The 18509-nt window shown below is 40.4% G+C and overlaps 1 protein-coding gene across 1 annotated transcript in view; it reads right to left on the bottom strand.

The window, feature by feature from the left end:
* TBCE (tubulin folding cofactor E) overlaps positions 1 to 17868 on the bottom strand; it is a 32768-nt gene extending 14900 nt beyond the window's left edge. Inside the window, exons 1-7 of the mRNA XM_056852363.1 lie at positions 17738 to 17868; positions 10437 to 10521; positions 6579 to 6770; positions 5751 to 5839; positions 4505 to 4604; positions 3621 to 3723; positions 1761 to 1837 (exon numbers count right to left, since the gene is read on the bottom strand). Coding sequence (XP_056708341.1) covers positions 1761 to 1837; positions 3621 to 3723; positions 4505 to 4604; positions 5751 to 5839; positions 6579 to 6770; positions 10437 to 10521; positions 17738 to 17837 — 746 coding nt within the window. The 5' untranslated portion in view covers positions 17838 to 17868. The remainder of the gene's footprint in view (positions 1 to 1760; positions 1838 to 3620; positions 3724 to 4504; positions 4605 to 5750; positions 5840 to 6578; positions 6771 to 10436; positions 10522 to 17737) is intronic.
* Positions 17869 to 18509: the final 641 nt, after the last annotated feature.

Below are 18509 nucleotides of genomic sequence, written 5' to 3'. Positions count from 1 at the left end.
GCAAAAACAGCCATGCGTAATTGACCATAAAATGTGAAGACTATAAGCAGGTTAGTTTGTGTCTTCTTGACTCTTGGCCACACTGTACTACACGAGAATTTCAAACAAGCTATTTCCTGCAATTTATTTTATTTTTAATTAGATTTATATCCCATCCTTTCCTGGCCTAGGCCAGGTTCAAGGTTCTTTTCTGATATGGCTGTTTCTATATCCTGTATTATTTGGATCTCGTAATGTAGGTAATTTAGTCTAACGTAACAAAGAGCAGGGAATACAGATCACAATGTGCCCAGGACCATCTTCATCAATTTGTGTTTGGTGAAATAATGAAATGTAACACACTCACTTGCCCCCAAGAAGTACTTCTCCAAAGATACTAGGGGACAGGAACATACAAAACTGCCATATGAACACATGAAGCTGCCTTATACTGAATCCCTTGGTCCGTCAAAGTCAGTATTGTCTACTCAGATCAGCAGAGGCTCTCCAGGGTCTCAGGCAGGGGTTTTTCACATCACCTACCTGCCTAGCTCCTTTAACTGGAGATGCCGGGGATTGAACCTGAGACCTTCTGCATGCCAAGCAGATGCTCTACCACTGAGCTGCGGCAAAGATGAGATGTAATGCTAGTCCTCCTCATGTGTTAAGAGCTTACAGCAGGGGTGCCCTATGTGGTGCCCATGGGTGCCATGGCACCCGCCAATTGTTCTATAAAGTGGGCAGGGCTTTTGCCCTGCAAACATTGTTTTGGTACCATCACAGAACAAGGATCTTCACTGTATGACTGAAGGTAAGCTGTAGCAGCCCTTTAATGGTTGGCTCCGCCTCCAGCAGCAACAATTGTGTGGCAGCCATTTTGTGACTGTGCCCACCACGCTGTGTCAGAATTTCAAAAGTGCCTGCAGGCTCCATAAGGATGGGGACCCTGGACTTACTGGTCATTTCTGGATTTTCAGCAGATTATAAATTGCCATTACAGCCAAGCTGCAAACTATGGTTTGGGGTACACTTGCAAATCAGGACTGGGGAAAAAACAGGGTTTGGAATCCTGGTTTGCTGTTCAAGCACAGCATTGTTTGCTGGTCCAGATGTAGGGGCAGACAATAGTTTGCTAAACACCCAGAAGTGACTATTTACTTGTGTGTGTGTGTGTAGGGATTGCACAGGTCCCCAACCTTATGGAACCTGCAGGTACTTTTGAAATTCTGACACAGCATGGTGGCCACAGTCACAAAATGGCTGCCACACAATTGCTGCTGTTGGAAGCAGAGCCAGCCATTAAAGGGCTGCTACAGCTTACCTTCAGTCATACAGTAGAGGCTCTCCAGAAGTTCCTCCTGTCGCCATCTACCCAAGATTCTTTCACCTGAAGCTGGTACTCTCTGCGCCCAACGCCTGTGCCTGCCCTGAACTAAAACAATAAAACTTGTGCATCATCTTTGATCAAACATAAGTGTTATTAGTGTATGTGTGTGTGTGGAGGGGGAAGTCCTGTGGAAGAATTAAGCAGCTGCGGCAATATTCTAAAAAAGTGGAGTAGCTTTCTTATTTGCAGGCTGCTTTATTTACAAACACACACACACAAATAAGGACTGCACCTGTAAAACTAATGTTTACACTAATCATTATGAACGATGGAAAAATATTTGCATTCTATATAAAGTAATTATACTCAAGTGATGCTTGATACTGCTGTTTAAGATATTTATTAAATACAATCTAAAAAGACTAACTGTAGCTTTTACAGTCCCCCTTCCTACCTTTGTAAAACTGAGATTTCATTGGATGCCAGGTGAAGTTCTTCAAGAGCCGGCCACCCTGTAGCACATAAAAGAACCTAATGGGAAAACATCATTTAGTACATCTGTACTTCGTGTATCTTGGACAGGCACACCCAACAAAACAGCAGCAGGTTTACTTACTTCATGAATACTCAGAGCTACCTTGGATATTGCCACCCCATGGATTAGGGTAGCTTTACCTCAGGGCCAAAGGTCTTGCTGTAGTTTTATAGCAAATCACTTGCTCCTGGGCTACCGCTGCCCCAGCACTGTAGTCTAGCCAATATTGTGTTTAACCTTCAGCAAGAAAATGATGTCCCCATAAAAAGGGGTAAGGAGTTGTTGTTGTTATTACTATTATTGTTGTTGCTATTATTTATTACTTTTTACCCTGCCCTCCCCAGCCCAAAGGCCAGGCTCAGGGTGGCTTACAAAATCCAGAATAATAAAACCAATAAAACATTAAAATATAATTTAAATACATTTAAAAACAACCCAATCAGTTCAATAAACAGGGGGAATAATACTTCCCCCCATGGCACTAAAATCACAGAAATAGCTGTCTGCAGCTCGATGGTTGGATCTAACCTCCTCCCAGAATGGGGAAAGGGCTCAGAAGCGGGGGAGGGGAGAAAGAGGGAGACCCAGTATTTTCAAGGGAGAACTGTTGCTGGTCTCAACCCTAAGCCTGGCGGAATAGCTCCGTCTTGTAGGCCCATATGATGTCAGGAGATTCAGTAATCACAGCAGAGCTCATTTTACCAAGCACTTTGGTATAAAACTATTTCCTTGTAGTTGGTTGGAGGTTAAGACTTATGCTGAATCCAGATAATCCATGGGGGCAAGATCAGGACTTCCTCTGTGCTGACAGCCTAGTACATGCTGAGCAATGGTGTGGATCCAACTTTTCTCCAAAGAGACTTCCTCCTGACTTAAGCAGATTTTCCACTGGAGGAAAAGGAATTTAAGTTGGAGGAGGGGTCCTTACTTTTCTCAGTGGAGAGGAAGAATCCCCTCCAATAGGTTGACTCCTGAACCAGTTTTATTACTTCTTTCAGAGCTTAATATATATTCAGAAATCCACATTTTTTGCACTTTATATAAAAACATTAAAGCTTATAGCTGCTGAATTAAAAGAAAGCATTTTAAAACATTTGTTGCAGATGCAGAGGACTCATTCTTCAGAGAGTTTTCCTCAGATGGAAAGAAGTTTAACAACAACACATAGTTAAATTGTGGAACTCCCTGCCCCAGGATATGGTGATGGCTGCCAACTTGGAAGTCTTTAAGACGGGAGTGGACATGTTCATGGAGGAGAGGAGTATTCATGGCTACTAGTTAAAATGGATACTAGTCATGATGCAAACCTATTCTCTCCAGGATCAGAGGAGCATGCCTATTATCCTAGGTGCTGTGGAACACAGGCAGGATGGTGCTGCTGCAGTCGTCTTGTTTGGGGGCTTCCTAGAGGCACCTGGTTGGCCACTGTGTGAACAAACCGCTGGACTTGATGGGCCTTGGTCTGATACAGCATGGTTTTTCTTATGTTCTTAACTACCTTGAACTATTTCAAGTGCATCTGCTTTCACATTTTTCTGTGATTTAGTTGAACATGTAGCTCAACCTTGAACATATTTGTTGCTAAGGAAAACCCAATGCCTCTGAAAGGACTTACATGCAAGTAAATGCCCACGGAACAACAGTGTTACAGAAGTAGGCAACTGTTACTTATAAATCACATCACACTTTATTTTGCAAGGATGTGTGGTCTTCTATACATCTTTTAATGTTTTGTTTCAGTAAAACCAAACCCTTTTAATGAATTTGAAAGTGCATTACCTCAGCCCACGTTACACCTGTTTGATTAAGGGCTAGAACTCTCAGTTTACAAAATGCTCCTGAAGCAGGTGGTGAAGTAGCTGGAAATTTCATTTTGTTTTGACTGTGATAAGAATAGAAAAAAAGGAGTTCAGAATTTTCAGTGACTAGAACAGGTTCATTTCAGTGGTCTCAAACCGCTACACTGATACAACTTTGGATCAAACCCACAATTTGCACATTCACAAAGTAATAAGGCAAACCAATCAGTCACACCAGTGATCTTAGTTTTGTGATCTTAGCTGAAACCATTTAGTTTTGTGATTTTCACCCATGTGTTCAAACCTCAAATCTGAACACGGGGGAAATCAGCATGTACTTTCCCCTCCAACCTTCAAGATTTTTGTTATTGGAAAACTGGACCCTTTTCAAAGTCTTTTTTAAAATGCGTATCATCTGAGACAGGTTTGTTCAGCTTTTGGCCTAGTAAAGCCAGTGTAGACCACCTGACTTCTACTGTTAAAAGCTGAACCTTCATGTCTGAAATCCAAGACTTCACTGAACACTGGTGAGCCCAGCACATACGGCTAGTGCATGTTGAGATTTGGGAGCTACCCATTGTGCAGCCTATTTTAAAAATAAAAGGCCACATGATCCAAGAGCTAACGGAGGATGTATCTCCAGCTGAGACAGAAAAGGAAGAGCACAAGAGTTTCCAGAGAGCATGGAAATACCACTTTTCGGGCCACAGCCCAGCCTCCTCCTCCATCCCCATTAAAGAGATGCTCAGACTCCTGTTGTTTCAAAAGTTCTCACTTCCTTTAAAACCTTAATATTTTTTTTTAGCACCATGCAGGAGGAGGCAGCAAAAGGAAAGACATATACTACGAAACAGTCACACATACCTGAGATTTGCAGTTTCTAGATTTTCAGCTTGGCGTGCAATAGCTATCACTTCAATCCATGATGACAAGAGATTTTTTGATAGATTTATTACTCTGATGTCTGGGTGTGTGTATTGAGAGAAAATACAAGAATCTAGAAACATTTATCTCAAAGAATGACTAGAAATTTATATTTTGCAACTTTAATAAGCAGCATTAAAACATACGTACAATTCTCCACACCCTGAAAAGTGATATAACTTAAAGCGTGGATCTTTCTCCAAAGTCCTTGTTAGTAAAGGCTAGTCCAAAGATTAGATTCTGTGCACTCATTCTATCATTCCCAGATAGAGCTTCCACCATTCTAGTGTGCTTTCTGCCTAGGGTTATGAAACTCCTGTGGATTTGGGGGTGGGTCCTGGGGAGAGAATCTCACTGGGAATGTGATGCCATACAGTTTACCCTCTGAAGTTGCCATTTCCTCCAGGGGAATGGATCTCTGTAGTCTGAAGATCAGTTGTAATTCTGGGAGAACTCCAGGACCCACTTGGAGATTGGCAACCTGTTTCTACCCCATAATTTTCTACCTGCTCTCTGAGATGTCATCTAACCTGATTTATTCAGTTTAGTTTTTTGAACCTCTGCTGCAAGTCAAACTAAAAAAGTGATGCTGTGTGCCACTTGGGATACTGCTTGCAGTAGAGTGGTGGAATTTAAATTTTCTAAATTTCGGCACTCTGTCCCAAACCCTTTCTGACCAAAGCAGTAAGGACAGACTGAGGATTTTGTTAAAATTCTGAGCACCAGACAAAGAGCAACTTTCCTGGCCTTTTGACTCACTTCTGCAGAAGCACACCATCCTACTGGATACTTTGCTCAATGACTGGGAGTAACTGTAGAACTGACTAAGGTCATTACATGATACTGTCCCCCACGGAGGCTGCTGAAATCCACTTCCAAACGGTGGCATTCTATATCATTTGGAAGCATCTTTCAATGCATTCCCAAGCCTTGTTATTTTTCTAACTAGAACTGAGATGCAGATATTTTACAGCTGCTAAACCTGGGATTATTAAGGCAGCTGTCTCTATGCAGAAAGGGGCTGACTACATAACACAAGGCGAAGTTATGTCCAACTGATGAAACAGCTTCAAGCAATGCTTGCAATCAACACTGTAAAAATATGCTTCATTCTTATAGCAGAACTCTAAGCAAAAACCTACTTGTAAGTGTGAAGTACACTAGCAATCTTTTTACAAAAAGATACTAGGGCATGTTTTTCTGATTTCCTCTTCTGGACCAGCAAGACTCACTGCACATCCATCTACTGAGATGTCATTCAGTGTATTCAACTGCCTGCAGAAAGAGGGATCTCATCATGATAAGGAAAGTAATAGCGAAAAGGAGACAAAAATGTGAAAGCACTGAAAACTAATCAATATAATCATCCATACTTTGGGAGGCCCTTACTTAAAAGGGCTTTTGCAGGACTAAAAGTATACAATTTTTTAATAGTGAAACAAATAGTACTGTAGTCTGAAGAACAGTTGTAATTCTGGGAGAACTCCAGGACCCACTTGGAGATTGGCTACTTTGATAATCAGAAAAGGTCCTGCTCCATGTTCCACCACCTCCGGAGCTTTGGAAGGTGGCTAAGTACAATAGGACCTTATTGAAGGCCACACTAAGGCCCTGGGAACTGCCTGCAACAGGGAGCAACGCTGGGATTATACATTTTTAGCTTTCAAAAGACTAGTGAAGATTATCTTGTTTCAGCAGGGTTGTGGTTTGAGTCAGCTGGGGCTCAAATCAACACTGGATTTTGAGGTGTTTTTTTTTTTTTTTTTTGCTGATGCAGTAGTTTGGTCTTGCTCACTAATATGTCATCTGGCTTTAATGGTTGTAATTTTGATTTGACTGTATGTTGTCATTTAAATTTTATTGTAAGAAGCTACTGGTTTTTTGTTTTTTTTTTACAAAAAAAGTGTTTAAATAAAGTGTATTCCTATATAGTAAAATACAGAGGTCAGCTCCACAGTCACACATACACTGATGTAAACTCAAATATCAATGCACTACAAACATATATACTTACTTTTGCTTCTCTTTAATAGAGTCAAATCCAACACATTCCACTGTCTTCCTTCCTATTACCAACAATGCTTTAGTCTCATTTTCAGTACCTTGTTCATCATCATCCAATCCATACTGCTTCTTTACAGCAAAAAGAAAATCTACACCAAAATTTGCCTTATTTGGGCGGATGAAGGATCCCCCCGTAGGGTGCCTGAAAGATTTCAAAACAAACAAAAAGAACTTGCAAAATGTTTCCAGTTTTAAAGCAATTTTACAAAGGCCTTAATTCCGTGTTCTTTTTGAAAAGAAAGCCTCTTAAGTGGTAGGCCAGGGCATTTTCTCAGTGCCCTGCTCCTTAGGTTAGATGTCCAGTAAACCTTCCTACCCCTTCCCTTTGAGTACCTATTGACCTGAGACCACCACACCTTTGTCTTCCTCTTAGGACAAGTAATAACCAATAGTACCTCTAACGCCTGCCACAATAGATCTGTTTTCAGCAACCCTCACAAACACCCGATGCAACCCTATGCAGTGTTACTCCAGTACACTCATTCTAGTGGGCTTAGATGGGAATATCTCTGGTTACCTGTCCTGCAATACTGCGCAAAGACCCCGCACAGCTCATCACCCCACTTCAGAAATGTGATGCTACCACAGCATTCTGTGTTTCCTTTAACAGCCATGTTTTTTTTAATGAGAGCGCCCTTCCTACACATTAATCTTTTGGTTAGACTGATTGCCATCATCTCATGAGAGGTTAGCCACACCAAGGAACATTATCGATTGAACACATGAACACATGAAGCTGCCTTATACAGAATCAGACCCTGGGTCCAGCAGTATTGTCTACTCAGACCGGCAGTGGCTTTCCAGGGTCTCAGGTAGAGGTCTTTCACATCACCTACTTGCCTAGTCCCTTTAACTGGAGATGCTGGGGATTGAACCTGGGACCTTCTGCATGCCAAGCAGATGCTCTACCACTGAGCCATGGCCCCTCCCCAATTGAATATAGAGAGATTGGAATATGAGAGCTCTCCAAGGAATGTGTCTAGAAAAACTACGGACAAAAGCAAGCTTCCAAGCTGATCCTCATTAGCCTTCCTCATATTCCCTCCCACATTTTCTTTTGGTCTTTAAAAAAAAATTGAAACAGCAACAGATTAAAAAAAAAGAAAAGAAACACTATGGCTATCCCTACTTTGAAACTTTAAGTTATAAACTTGTGTCACAGCAAGGATGATAGCTCAACACTGGGCTAGAGAGACCAGTGATCTGTCTCAGTGTATATTCCTGAAAGTCCAACCTCGGATACCGAAATGAAGCGTTTCAACTGGTGCTCCAGTATATATACATTATTTTTTTCTTTACACTAAGATAGAACAAAATTCTCCTTCAATCTAGCTGTGATATTACTTTCATTACTACAAAAGGAGCTGAAGATGATCTCTTGAGCCATATTTTCCCCTTCTTGCTTTGCACTCTGAAAGTATGGTTTTATGAGCTCATCTTCAGATAATGAAATCTCTAGGCTTTCAGTCAGAATTCATTACTAGGAGGTTTGATGCGTAATGTGTAGGCATAATGGCATTTGGCCAGTGAAGGATGAATTAGAAAAATAACGCCTAAAATAATCTGGCACAACCCAGGATTGTTTTCTTTAAAGCAAAGCAGCGTGTTTTTTCTTATCTGCAAGACTGTCTCCTCTTCTTGAAATATTCTCTGGACCAAGCAGGAGAGATACCATTGCAAAGCTGGGAAGCAGGGAAAGGCGACAGGTTGCATTCAGGAAACCTGTGAACTTGCATGTGGAGAAAGCTCTTCAGGTGACCCTCTCCCCCAAAAATTGCTGCGTGAAAAGCCACAAGATGACAAGTGCGTATATTTTACGACCTCATCAGACAGTAGATCAAACCCTCTCCCTCTATACACACTTATTTTCATAATTACACCTCCTAGCTCCAACTGGTATACAGCCCCTGTACATTCTATGAAGGCTGCCTGATCACTGATGGGCTCACTTGTAGCTACTGGGGCCATTAGCAAATACTACAGCAGTAATGGATTCAACTGGTATTCCCATTCAGAAGCTGAGGTACACTCCAAAAGTAACACTTTTTAGGCAAAGCGCTCACCAACTGTAGGCAATGGCACTCACGCAGAGGAGAGCAACAGAAATAGGAGGCTTTCACGATACATGTGAGAAAGATCAAATGAAAACAACATCCTACTGGATACTCGCTCAATACCTGGGAGTAACTATAGAACTGAGGTCATTTCATGATACTGTCCCCCACAGAGGCTGCTGAAATACTAGCTCTATTCACATGTGTACACATATACCGCCTGCACATACATGTGTATATGTAAGAAAAAACCAATGACTGTTCATTTTACAAATGAAACTAGGGATCAATAAATGTGGCCAGGTTTAAACCACACATTCAGCTTTAAATGCATGCATGTATAGAGAACAATCAAGTGTACCCTGTACACAGATTGTATGTGCACGCACTGTAACATGGGAACAGAGCCAATGTTTCTATACACACTCCTACCAATGAGCGAGCATCTTACCAATGAGCGAGCATCTTACTACTAATGTACAAGTAATACTTTTTACAAGATACTTAATCAAACTGGGCAATATTCGCAATTTAGTTTCCCTTCTAAACCATTTTAAAAGCAAGAGACTTTCTAAACATCTGCCCTAGTTAAAAATAACTAATATTGTGACCACATAATACGTTTCAGGAAATCAGAACAAATGGACGACCACAAAAACTGTAAAATGGAGTGGACTTTCAAGAGAAAACAGAATGGGTTGGTGAGACTATAGAGGGCAAGTACTTATTTATTTAGAAAATGAATGTTTCCCTTCTCCAGAAATTACTTGCGATGACTTGCTACAAAACAACAACAAACAGTAAAAAAACAACCCAGCTTTCCCCATCCAGGAGCCATAATTCCAATATACATCAGCAGCGTGGTCTTCCTCTTCAGGATTTGAACTAAGCACCTGATGATCTACTTCAAAGAAGCAAGGGGTCTTATCCTGTTGTTTCTCAGTAGTATGGGAGCAAGTATGTGCCACCTTCATGGTGGGGAGGAGGCAAAGGGGAAGTTAGCTGTCATTCTATCAGATTCCACAGGATGGGAGGAGTCTCCGCTCTCTTTTCCAGAAATGCGCAGCATTGTTACAGCACAGAACTGTTCAGGGACAATGAGAAAGTGAACATTTGGATCAACCATTCGCCTAACAGGGTAAGTGGTTTATCGGCAAGAATCAAGGAACCTTGTTTTCCAAACCTACCCAATAATCAGCACTGTGAACATCATGAAAATGACAAAGCCCTTGACATTATGTCAAAGGCTGCAGCTAGAAGTCTTTCCTCTCTTCTTCAAGCACTTCAGCATTTTATAATATTTTCTGTTGGGAGAGTTATTATTTCTGTGACAATATGATGACTGAGATCAACTGCATGCTTCATGTTCAAGTGAGAGCATCAAATATATTTTCCAGGGGAGGAATCGGACACACATGTGTGATTACGCTTAAACAAACATCACTGATCCTCAACACTACAGTTTAGGGTACTCAAGCAAAAACCTCAGAGAGTTTCAGAGGAGGGCTGCAACAATGTCAATATTAAACAATAAAATGTCTGAAATTCTGAGTTTGCTATAAAAAAGCCCTAAATACAATGGGCAGAAAGGCAAATTAAAATTTAGTTTGTTCATAATTAAATTTAGAAACTTTGCATGCAGTACAAGACATAATCCAATAAAAATTGTGCTAAACCATTCATCTTTCTCTCCCTATGCCCACTCCTTTCATTAATATGCTCAAATGATACTAAATGTTTCAATATTAACTCACCTGCATTTGAAATACTGTACTCCTTCATGGGTACCATTATGTTTTCCTCTTTGATGGTTGTCCCATTCTATGCCAAGCCAAATTCCTATTAGAAGTATAAAAATTGACTTAGGAATACAAGATTCGGAGTAAAAGGTTTACTGTTTCACAGATTTTGAACTCTATACGAACACTATACGAAAAGTTACAACTTTCATGAGATGTCTTGAACACATGAAGCTGCCTTATACTGAATCAGACCATCGGTCCATCAAAGTCAGTATTGTCTACTTAGACTGGCAGCGGCTCTCCAGGGTCTCAGGCAGAGGTTTTTCATATCACCTACTTGCCTAGTCCCTTTAACTGGAGATGCCGGGGATTGAACCTGGGACCTCCTGCATGCCAAGCAGATACTCTACTAACTGAGCCACAGCCCCTCCCCAACCTCAACTAAAGCCTGCAATTAATTTCAAGCCATGCAATTGTAGTGTTGACTGATGTATGCAATGAAGGGGATGGCTGAGAAGAATGAAGCGGGAAGTCTTCATAACCATCTGTATTAAACATAAATCATATAAGTAGTTCTTCCAAACACATCTCCAGCGCACCGAGTTACTCTCAATACTGCACAATGTAGAGGAGCTGGGCATGCACCCTGCAGCATCTGGAGTTGTTATCTTCATGCGTGGTTCAAGTATTTGTTTGAGTTTTAATGAGATTTTTAAACTTTTGTTTGGTGAGACAAATACCAACTTATTTTGTGAATGATTGTTGGAAGTTTTTTAAAAACAACAACTGAAATGCTGCTGTAGGATATCAAAGTTTCTGACCAAAGTTAGAATAAACAAAAGGAACAATTCTCAAACATACCCAGTTTGCAAGTTAACCACTAAATGGAGAAATGTATTTAAAAAATAACTATAACCAAATATTTAAAGAAGAAACTATTTTAGTTGTTTAAATGAAGCAATTCATAGATCACTTGCATAAGTGAAGAAGCCATTGACATCAGCAAAAAGTGCTTTGTATATTGTGGCCTAAAAGACCTGGCATCATAAGCGGTGGACAATCTGAGGCCAGTGACTCAATATTAATTTCTAGCTTCAAACTGTCTAATCAGAGTTTGCAGAACTTTGATACTTCAAGCATAAAAAGAATATAAGTAGTGCCCTGCTGGATCAGACCATTTAGTCCAGGATCCTGACTTACACAGCGGCCAAACAGTTACTCTGAAAGTCCAACAACAGGGCACAGAGCCTGAGGCCTTCCCCTGATGTTGCCTCCTGGCACTGCTATTCAGAGGTTGACTGCCTCTGAATGTGGAGGTTCCTTTAGTCACCGTATCTAGTAGCTGCAGATAGATCTATCCCTCCATGAATCTGTCTAATCCCCTTTTAAAGCTGTCTATGCCTGTGGCCACGACTACATTCACTGGCAGTGAATTCCACATTTTAGTCACTCATCGCATTAAGAAGTATTTCCTTTTGTCTGTCCTGAATCTACTGCCCATCAACGTCATTGGATGCTCCCAAGTTCTAGTATTTGGGAAGAGTGAGAAAAAGTTTTCTGTCAACTCTCTCTACCCTGTACATAGGTTAACAGACCTCCATCATATTTCCCCTTAGTTGTCTCTTTTCTAAACTGAGAAGTCCCAGATTCTTCAGCCTTTCCTCATAGGGAAGGTTCACCAACACCTCAATCATCTTGGTTGCCCTCTTTTGTACTTTTCCCAGCATTGTGGTGTCCTGTTGAAATATGGTGACCAGAACTGCACAAAGTATTCCAAATGAGGCTGCACCATAGATTTATTCAGGAGCATTATAATATCAGTCGTTCTGTTTTCAATCTTTTTCCTAATAATCCCTAACATAGAGTTTGACTTTTTCAATGCGATGACACACTGGGCTGACACTTTCATTGAGCTATCTACTACAACCCCAAGGTCTCTTTCCCTCTCAGTCTCAACAAGTTCAGACCCCATCAGCCTATACTTGAAGTTGGGATTTTTTGTTCCAATGTGCATACCCTTACATTTATCAATACTAAACTTCATTTGCCACATTGTTGCCAATTAACAAATTTGTGCAGATCCTCCTGGAGCTATTCATAGTTGGCCTTGGTTTTCACCCTCCTGAATAATATTGTATCATCTGCAAACTTGGCCACTATAGCGTTCACCCCCAGTTCCAATTAATTTCTGGGCAGCTTAAACAACACTACCTTAATACTGATCCTTATGAGACCCCACTGGTTATTCCCTTACACTGAAAGAACTGTCTATTTATTCCTACTCTCTGCTTACTATCGTTTGACCAATTTTTAATCCACAGAAGGACCCACCCTTGTCTAGCATGTCACCATTATCTACATGTTTATGCTCTCAAACTGAGGCAGGACTTCCCTTTGCAGAAGCCATGCTGATTTTCCCTCAGCAGGCTTTCTTCCACTATGTGCCTAATAATTCTATCTTTGATTACAGTTTCTACTAATTTGCCTGGGACTGACACCAGGCTAACTGGCCTGTAATTTCCTGGTTCCCCTTTGAACCCCTTTTTTAAAATTGGTGTAACATTTGGTACTCTCCAGTCTTTTAATACAGTGGCTGCTTTTAGTGACAAGTTACATATACTGGTTAGCGGACCAACAATCTTACATCTGAGTTCCTCTAAGAGCACTTGGGTGTACGCTATCAGGATTCAGAGACTTCTTAGTTTTTAATTTCCTCAAGCGGTCTAAAACATAATCTCTCATCACCTCTGTCTGACTCAGTTCTTCACACTCCCTTCCTGAAAATAGTGGCTCTGGCTTGGGTACATGCTCTGCTTCAGCTGAGGCAAACTTCTCGACTTTAAACTTCAGAAGAAAAATCTAGAAAAACATGAACCTCCTTCATCTCTTTCTTTCTCGTTTCCTGCCCACATTTTATCCATGAAGTACAGAGATGTAAAATTTAAAGACTGAAAACATTTTTCACAATCAAAATAAAATTTGGGAGAAAAACTGAAATATAGGCAGTACTTCCCTATCAAACCTAAATTTATTTTACTGCTTGAACAATATGAAATGAATAATATGTAACTTAGCATATGAAATTGTACTATTTGGCATATGTATGGAATTTAGAAGTATAAATGCCTTAGCTTTCCACAAGATTTCCAAAATTATGACTATATCCAATACTTGGGAAACTGCTCCAAGCTACTGGCCCCTAGGCTACTTTAGCACCTACATCTTAATTTTTGGCATTTGCAAGGTAGAAAAAAACAGAAGTTGAAATTAGACAACATGTTCTGTGGTTAAAAAAAACCAAGTGTACTATTCGGACAGGAACACTCTCATATAGTCACAATAGGACTACCAACATATTTAGCTTTCTAGTTAAGTGTTTTACTACCGAAAGCACTGATTTCAACATATCAACTCTTTTAATATATTTGTATTTTAAGTGCTTTTTAATGCTTTCTTGCAATGTTTGCTGCCTTGGGGACCTTGAATTAGGTAGAAAGGTGGCACACAAATGTTGTAAATAAAGTGTTACCAAAGTTATTTGCATTTTAACAACATATATAACTTTGAAAACATGTTATATGTGTCTCCAGTATGGCATGAGAAGGATTATCTAATGCTTATGGTGTCTTAAATTTAAAAATGTCTTTAAAAGCAGGATAGTCACACCAAAATAATTTTTTCAGAAATTTCCCAATTTTTGCTATTGGGAAAATTCAGAACAAACCTGTTTTTATCCCACCCGGGGGACCTCCCCCATTCCCCCCACCCCAGGTATTTACCTCTTCACATTAAAACACTAATATTTCTCTTAAGCCTGATCTATAATTCTCCCAATAATCCCAACGCATCCCAAACTCCCTTTATAAAGAGGTCTTTACAACGGCCACCCAAAGCTCAGATACTGAGCTCCCAGTCCACTGTGTTCAGAGCCAAAGGTACTCACTGTTTTTCACTCTTCAGTTCCTATACCCTTCCATCCAGTGGTGCACCGCAATATCATATATACTTGGCACTTCACACATGGAGCTACACCCCATGTCTCACATGTACACAACTCCAACACTACTACTTCAGTCACACATGCCTCTTGATTTTAGTCTCACACATATTACACAACTGAATGCTCAGCTCTTAAATCTGGTTGATCTTCTGCATCTACTTTCCAGTGATTGGAAGGGCACGTATGGGGACATAGAAAGCTGCCTGAAAGGTACATGCTTGATGGGTTTCTAGATCTTTGTGACCAATTCCTATTCATCCTTTAACAGTCTCAGCAGGATTATGTAAAGAAACTAACAACAAACAGACCTTATTTAAATCTCCCCAAAACCTACCCTGCAACCCTGAATAAATTTAACTGAATCCAAACTTAAATAGGAAGTTTGTTGAGTTAAAGTAGCCTCTCTGTTTCTTCAGTGGTCAAAATTTACCTTACCCTTTCTTGCTCCAACTTTTTTTTAATGGTCAAAGTTGCTGGGCAGGTTCCTAAATTAAATGTGACATTGGCAAATGCACATTTTAGTGCCTCCCCACACATCATGGAAGAAAAATCCCCCTACTGCAGATCTCTCGGGTTTGAACATTTGTCAAGCACTGAGTAAACTATCTCAGCCCAGAGTAAGCACTACAGCTGCAGATTCAGCACTAGAATTGGCTGTTGAAGATTAGTATACAGATTACTTTCGCTTGCAATTTCTGCTTCATCAGGCACCTGCTGCTCTCCAAGGGATTCAGACCCAACAAGTTTGTGCTTTCAAGTGGGCACCAATATGTTGTAATTCCAAGACTGAATGTAAAATGGTACTGAAGAAAACAAAGAATCCATCTACAATGACATTTATTTATCCCTACTGCTGACTAAACTGAAGCTATCGTATTTTGGTCACATTATGAGAAGACAAGAGTCACTGAAAAAGACAGTCATGCTAGGAAAAGTTGAGGGCAGCAGGAAAAGACGAAGACCCAACAAGAGATGGATGGACTCAATAAAGGAAGCCACAGCCCTCAATTTGCAAGATCTGAGCAAGGCTGACATTTTGAAAGACATTGATTCATAGGGTCACCATGAATCGGAAGCGACTTGACGGCACTTAACACATACACAAACACCGCTGACCATGTTTTCTACTTGGAAATGTGACAGCAGGTAGACTTCCCCTGACTATGGAAGATCCACTGATTTAGCAATTTGTAATAATTTCTTTCCCTTTCTGCAAATGTATTGAAATGTATTAGGACAGCCAGGAAATAGCTTGTTGCTGGGCAGAATCTCCCTGTGTGTCTGTGAGCTAGTAACTGGGGCAAGAGTCACGGAGGGTTACAGTAAACCATAACAAGAACTGGATAGAACTGAACTGTACTGCGCCGCCTCTATGTCTGGAGTGTTATCAACGCTACCCTGAATGTTGATGGGCTGTCATATCTTGAATTTGGATAAATATCCCTTCCTCAGTATGATCGGGGCTCAGAGATTTCTGCCCATTAGGGCCTCTGAGTCAGCAGCTGCAAATAAACTGTTTTCTTTAAATATCGATCTCAGGTCTCTCTCCCCCCATGAACCTAGAGAGACCTGAGATCGATATTTCAAGAAAACAGTTTATTTGCAGCTGCTGACTCAGAGGCCCTAATGGGCAGAAATCTCTGAGCCCCGAGCATACTGAGGAAGGGATATTTATCCAAATTCAAGATATGACAACCCATCAGAAATAAAAAAATAACAAGATGTCCTACAGCATATAACTAAAAGCTAAAGCAATTTCAGCAGTAATCCTGTTCTCAAATGTTTGTTTATATAAATGTAAAGCACTATTTGTGATGGTCAGTTTCAAATCCCGCCCTCCAGAAGCCTTGGCCAATCAATTTCAAATGATTGATAGGAATGCTGAAAAGAAAAAGAAAAAGGAGTAGTTTTGTAGTTTAACTGCTGGCCATCTGACCGTTGAGGGTTGTTAGATATTGGTGAAAGAAAGGAGATCAGCTGGTTAGGCAGGGAGTCCATTAGGGGCTTCAAACATTTTGAAGATAGGGTTTGGATGCTGCTCCTGTCAAAAAAGTCAGAAGCCTTTCTGATCCATCTGATAAATCTGAATCAGTCAGAGAAAAAAACTTGCTTTGTAACTGTTACACTTTCTCAGGCTCTAGCTCTCAGGTAACTTTGTTACTGTAATACTGAGAAGACTAAGAAAAAAGGAAGACAAAGAAACACCCGAGCTACACACACCACTGAAATAAACCTCTTTCCTAGTTGTTTTCATCAAGCCTACTGTGTGGTTCCTTCAAGCCTATAATCCCCTCATTATAGGCCAAGTGAATGCTGGGTGGCACCCCTGAGTCCAAGCATTGCCCTCATTGAGCACTATGTGGTCCCAAAGGCCTCAATTATAAAAATGAAAGTCTAGAGGGAAAAACAAAAAACAAAAGAAGTTTGTAGGGTGTGAAATTTAAGTCTCTAGTTTCTAGGTCCGGAGATGGAGTGTTATCCCACAATTAGCAGGGAAATAGGATTTTACAAAATGCATAAGCAGTTTTCCCTGAGCTGGACAGCGCAGGCTAGCCTGATTTCATCAGATCTCAGAAGCTAAGCAGGGTTGACCCTAGTTAGTATTTGGATGGGAAACCACCAAGGAAGTCCAGGGCAGCGACACAGATGCAGGCAAACCACCTCAGAACATCTCTTGCATTTAAAACCCTAGGGGGGTCTCCATAAATCAGCTGTGACTTGATGGCAAAATAATAATAATTAAAAAAAATAAAGCAGCTTGAAACAAAGACCACCACAATAGCTTCCTATGCAAACCAAGGGCTGAACAATTGCAAAAACAGAAATTAATCAGCTCACTCATAATAAGCCAGACTTCAACAACTATTTTAAGTTTTCCTTCTCAATGTACTTCTACTAAGATGTGGGAGCAACTGCTTGTCTTAATTCATATACTAGATTCTCAAAGATGATACCTATCTCCCCCCACCAAGAAGTTAACTATCTACTGATGAGATGCAGCATAGCTTTGTCTGCTTTAGAGATTATTCATGTGGACCACTGAAAATATATCTCTACCAAGAAGAAAAGCCATACATTCAGAGCTACTTTTCAAAAGTGCATCAGAATGCAGACAGCCTCTTTGAAGCTCACTTTTGCGGTCAGTATCCATACCCAAGTCCAAAATGTAAAGTGAGAACTGACCCTTTGACAGCAAAACCTTGACAAGGGAGACGGCTAGAAAGAGAGGTTCAAGTTCACAGCTTAAGCTTAAGCTATCACTTCCACCTCTAGCCACCAATGGTATGCAATGAAAAAGAATGCCTTTTTGTACCTGCTGTAGGAGGAACATTGCCAACATAGAGAACTGTTCCATATTCTCCATTACAGAGGATTCTCCGACCCACTGCATCAGGAGGAATGCTGCCGGTCATTGTGAGAAAACAGGAGTTCAAAGCACTTCAAGGACCTAAGGAGTAAAAAGCAACAGTTTTACATTACTATGAAAATGTGTGAGAGTTATAGACAAAACCAAGCTTCTTAAATACCCTGAACAAACTGATAAGCAGGAAATTCCATTATACTTTGGTATTTTAAAAGACATACAACACACACTGCATGCTTAAATTTGTTGTTACTCTAGTACTCAAAGTACAAGGAATTGTGCCAAACATTAATATTTAGAACTGAAGGCAGTATTCTGTGGGTAAACTATATAAGCCTCACCCTCAAACAATTTGCTTTCTCAATACTTTTCACCCAGAAGTAGTCAATTACTTAGAACAAAGGAAAGCAAACAAGGAATAAATACTGAAAGGGTAAATTATCCAATATGTTTTTTAATTAAATAGAAAATCAGCATTTCCCCCAAACACATGATGCATTCAGCCAAAAGGGATGTATTTAAAATAATGAATACACTTAGAAAGTTAAGCAGTTTACTCTTACAGTAGAGTGGGTTTTAATTAGCCCTCTAAACCATATCATGTATTTTGAAAAATATCTGGTCACTGTTTTGAAGGAACAGATGGAAATATGCCTTGAACTAACACACAACCTTGTTTGTGAGATGAGGGGTAATTCAAGGAATTCTCAAGTCACTCCAG

The sequence above is a fragment of the Euleptes europaea genome, chromosome 7, assembly GCF_029931775.1.
Source record: "Euleptes europaea isolate rEulEur1 chromosome 7, rEulEur1.hap1, whole genome shotgun sequence".
In the NCBI taxonomy this organism is placed as follows: Eukaryota; Metazoa; Chordata; class Lepidosauria; order Squamata; family Sphaerodactylidae; genus Euleptes; species Euleptes europaea.
This window is presented reverse-complemented; position numbering and strand designations above follow the sequence as displayed.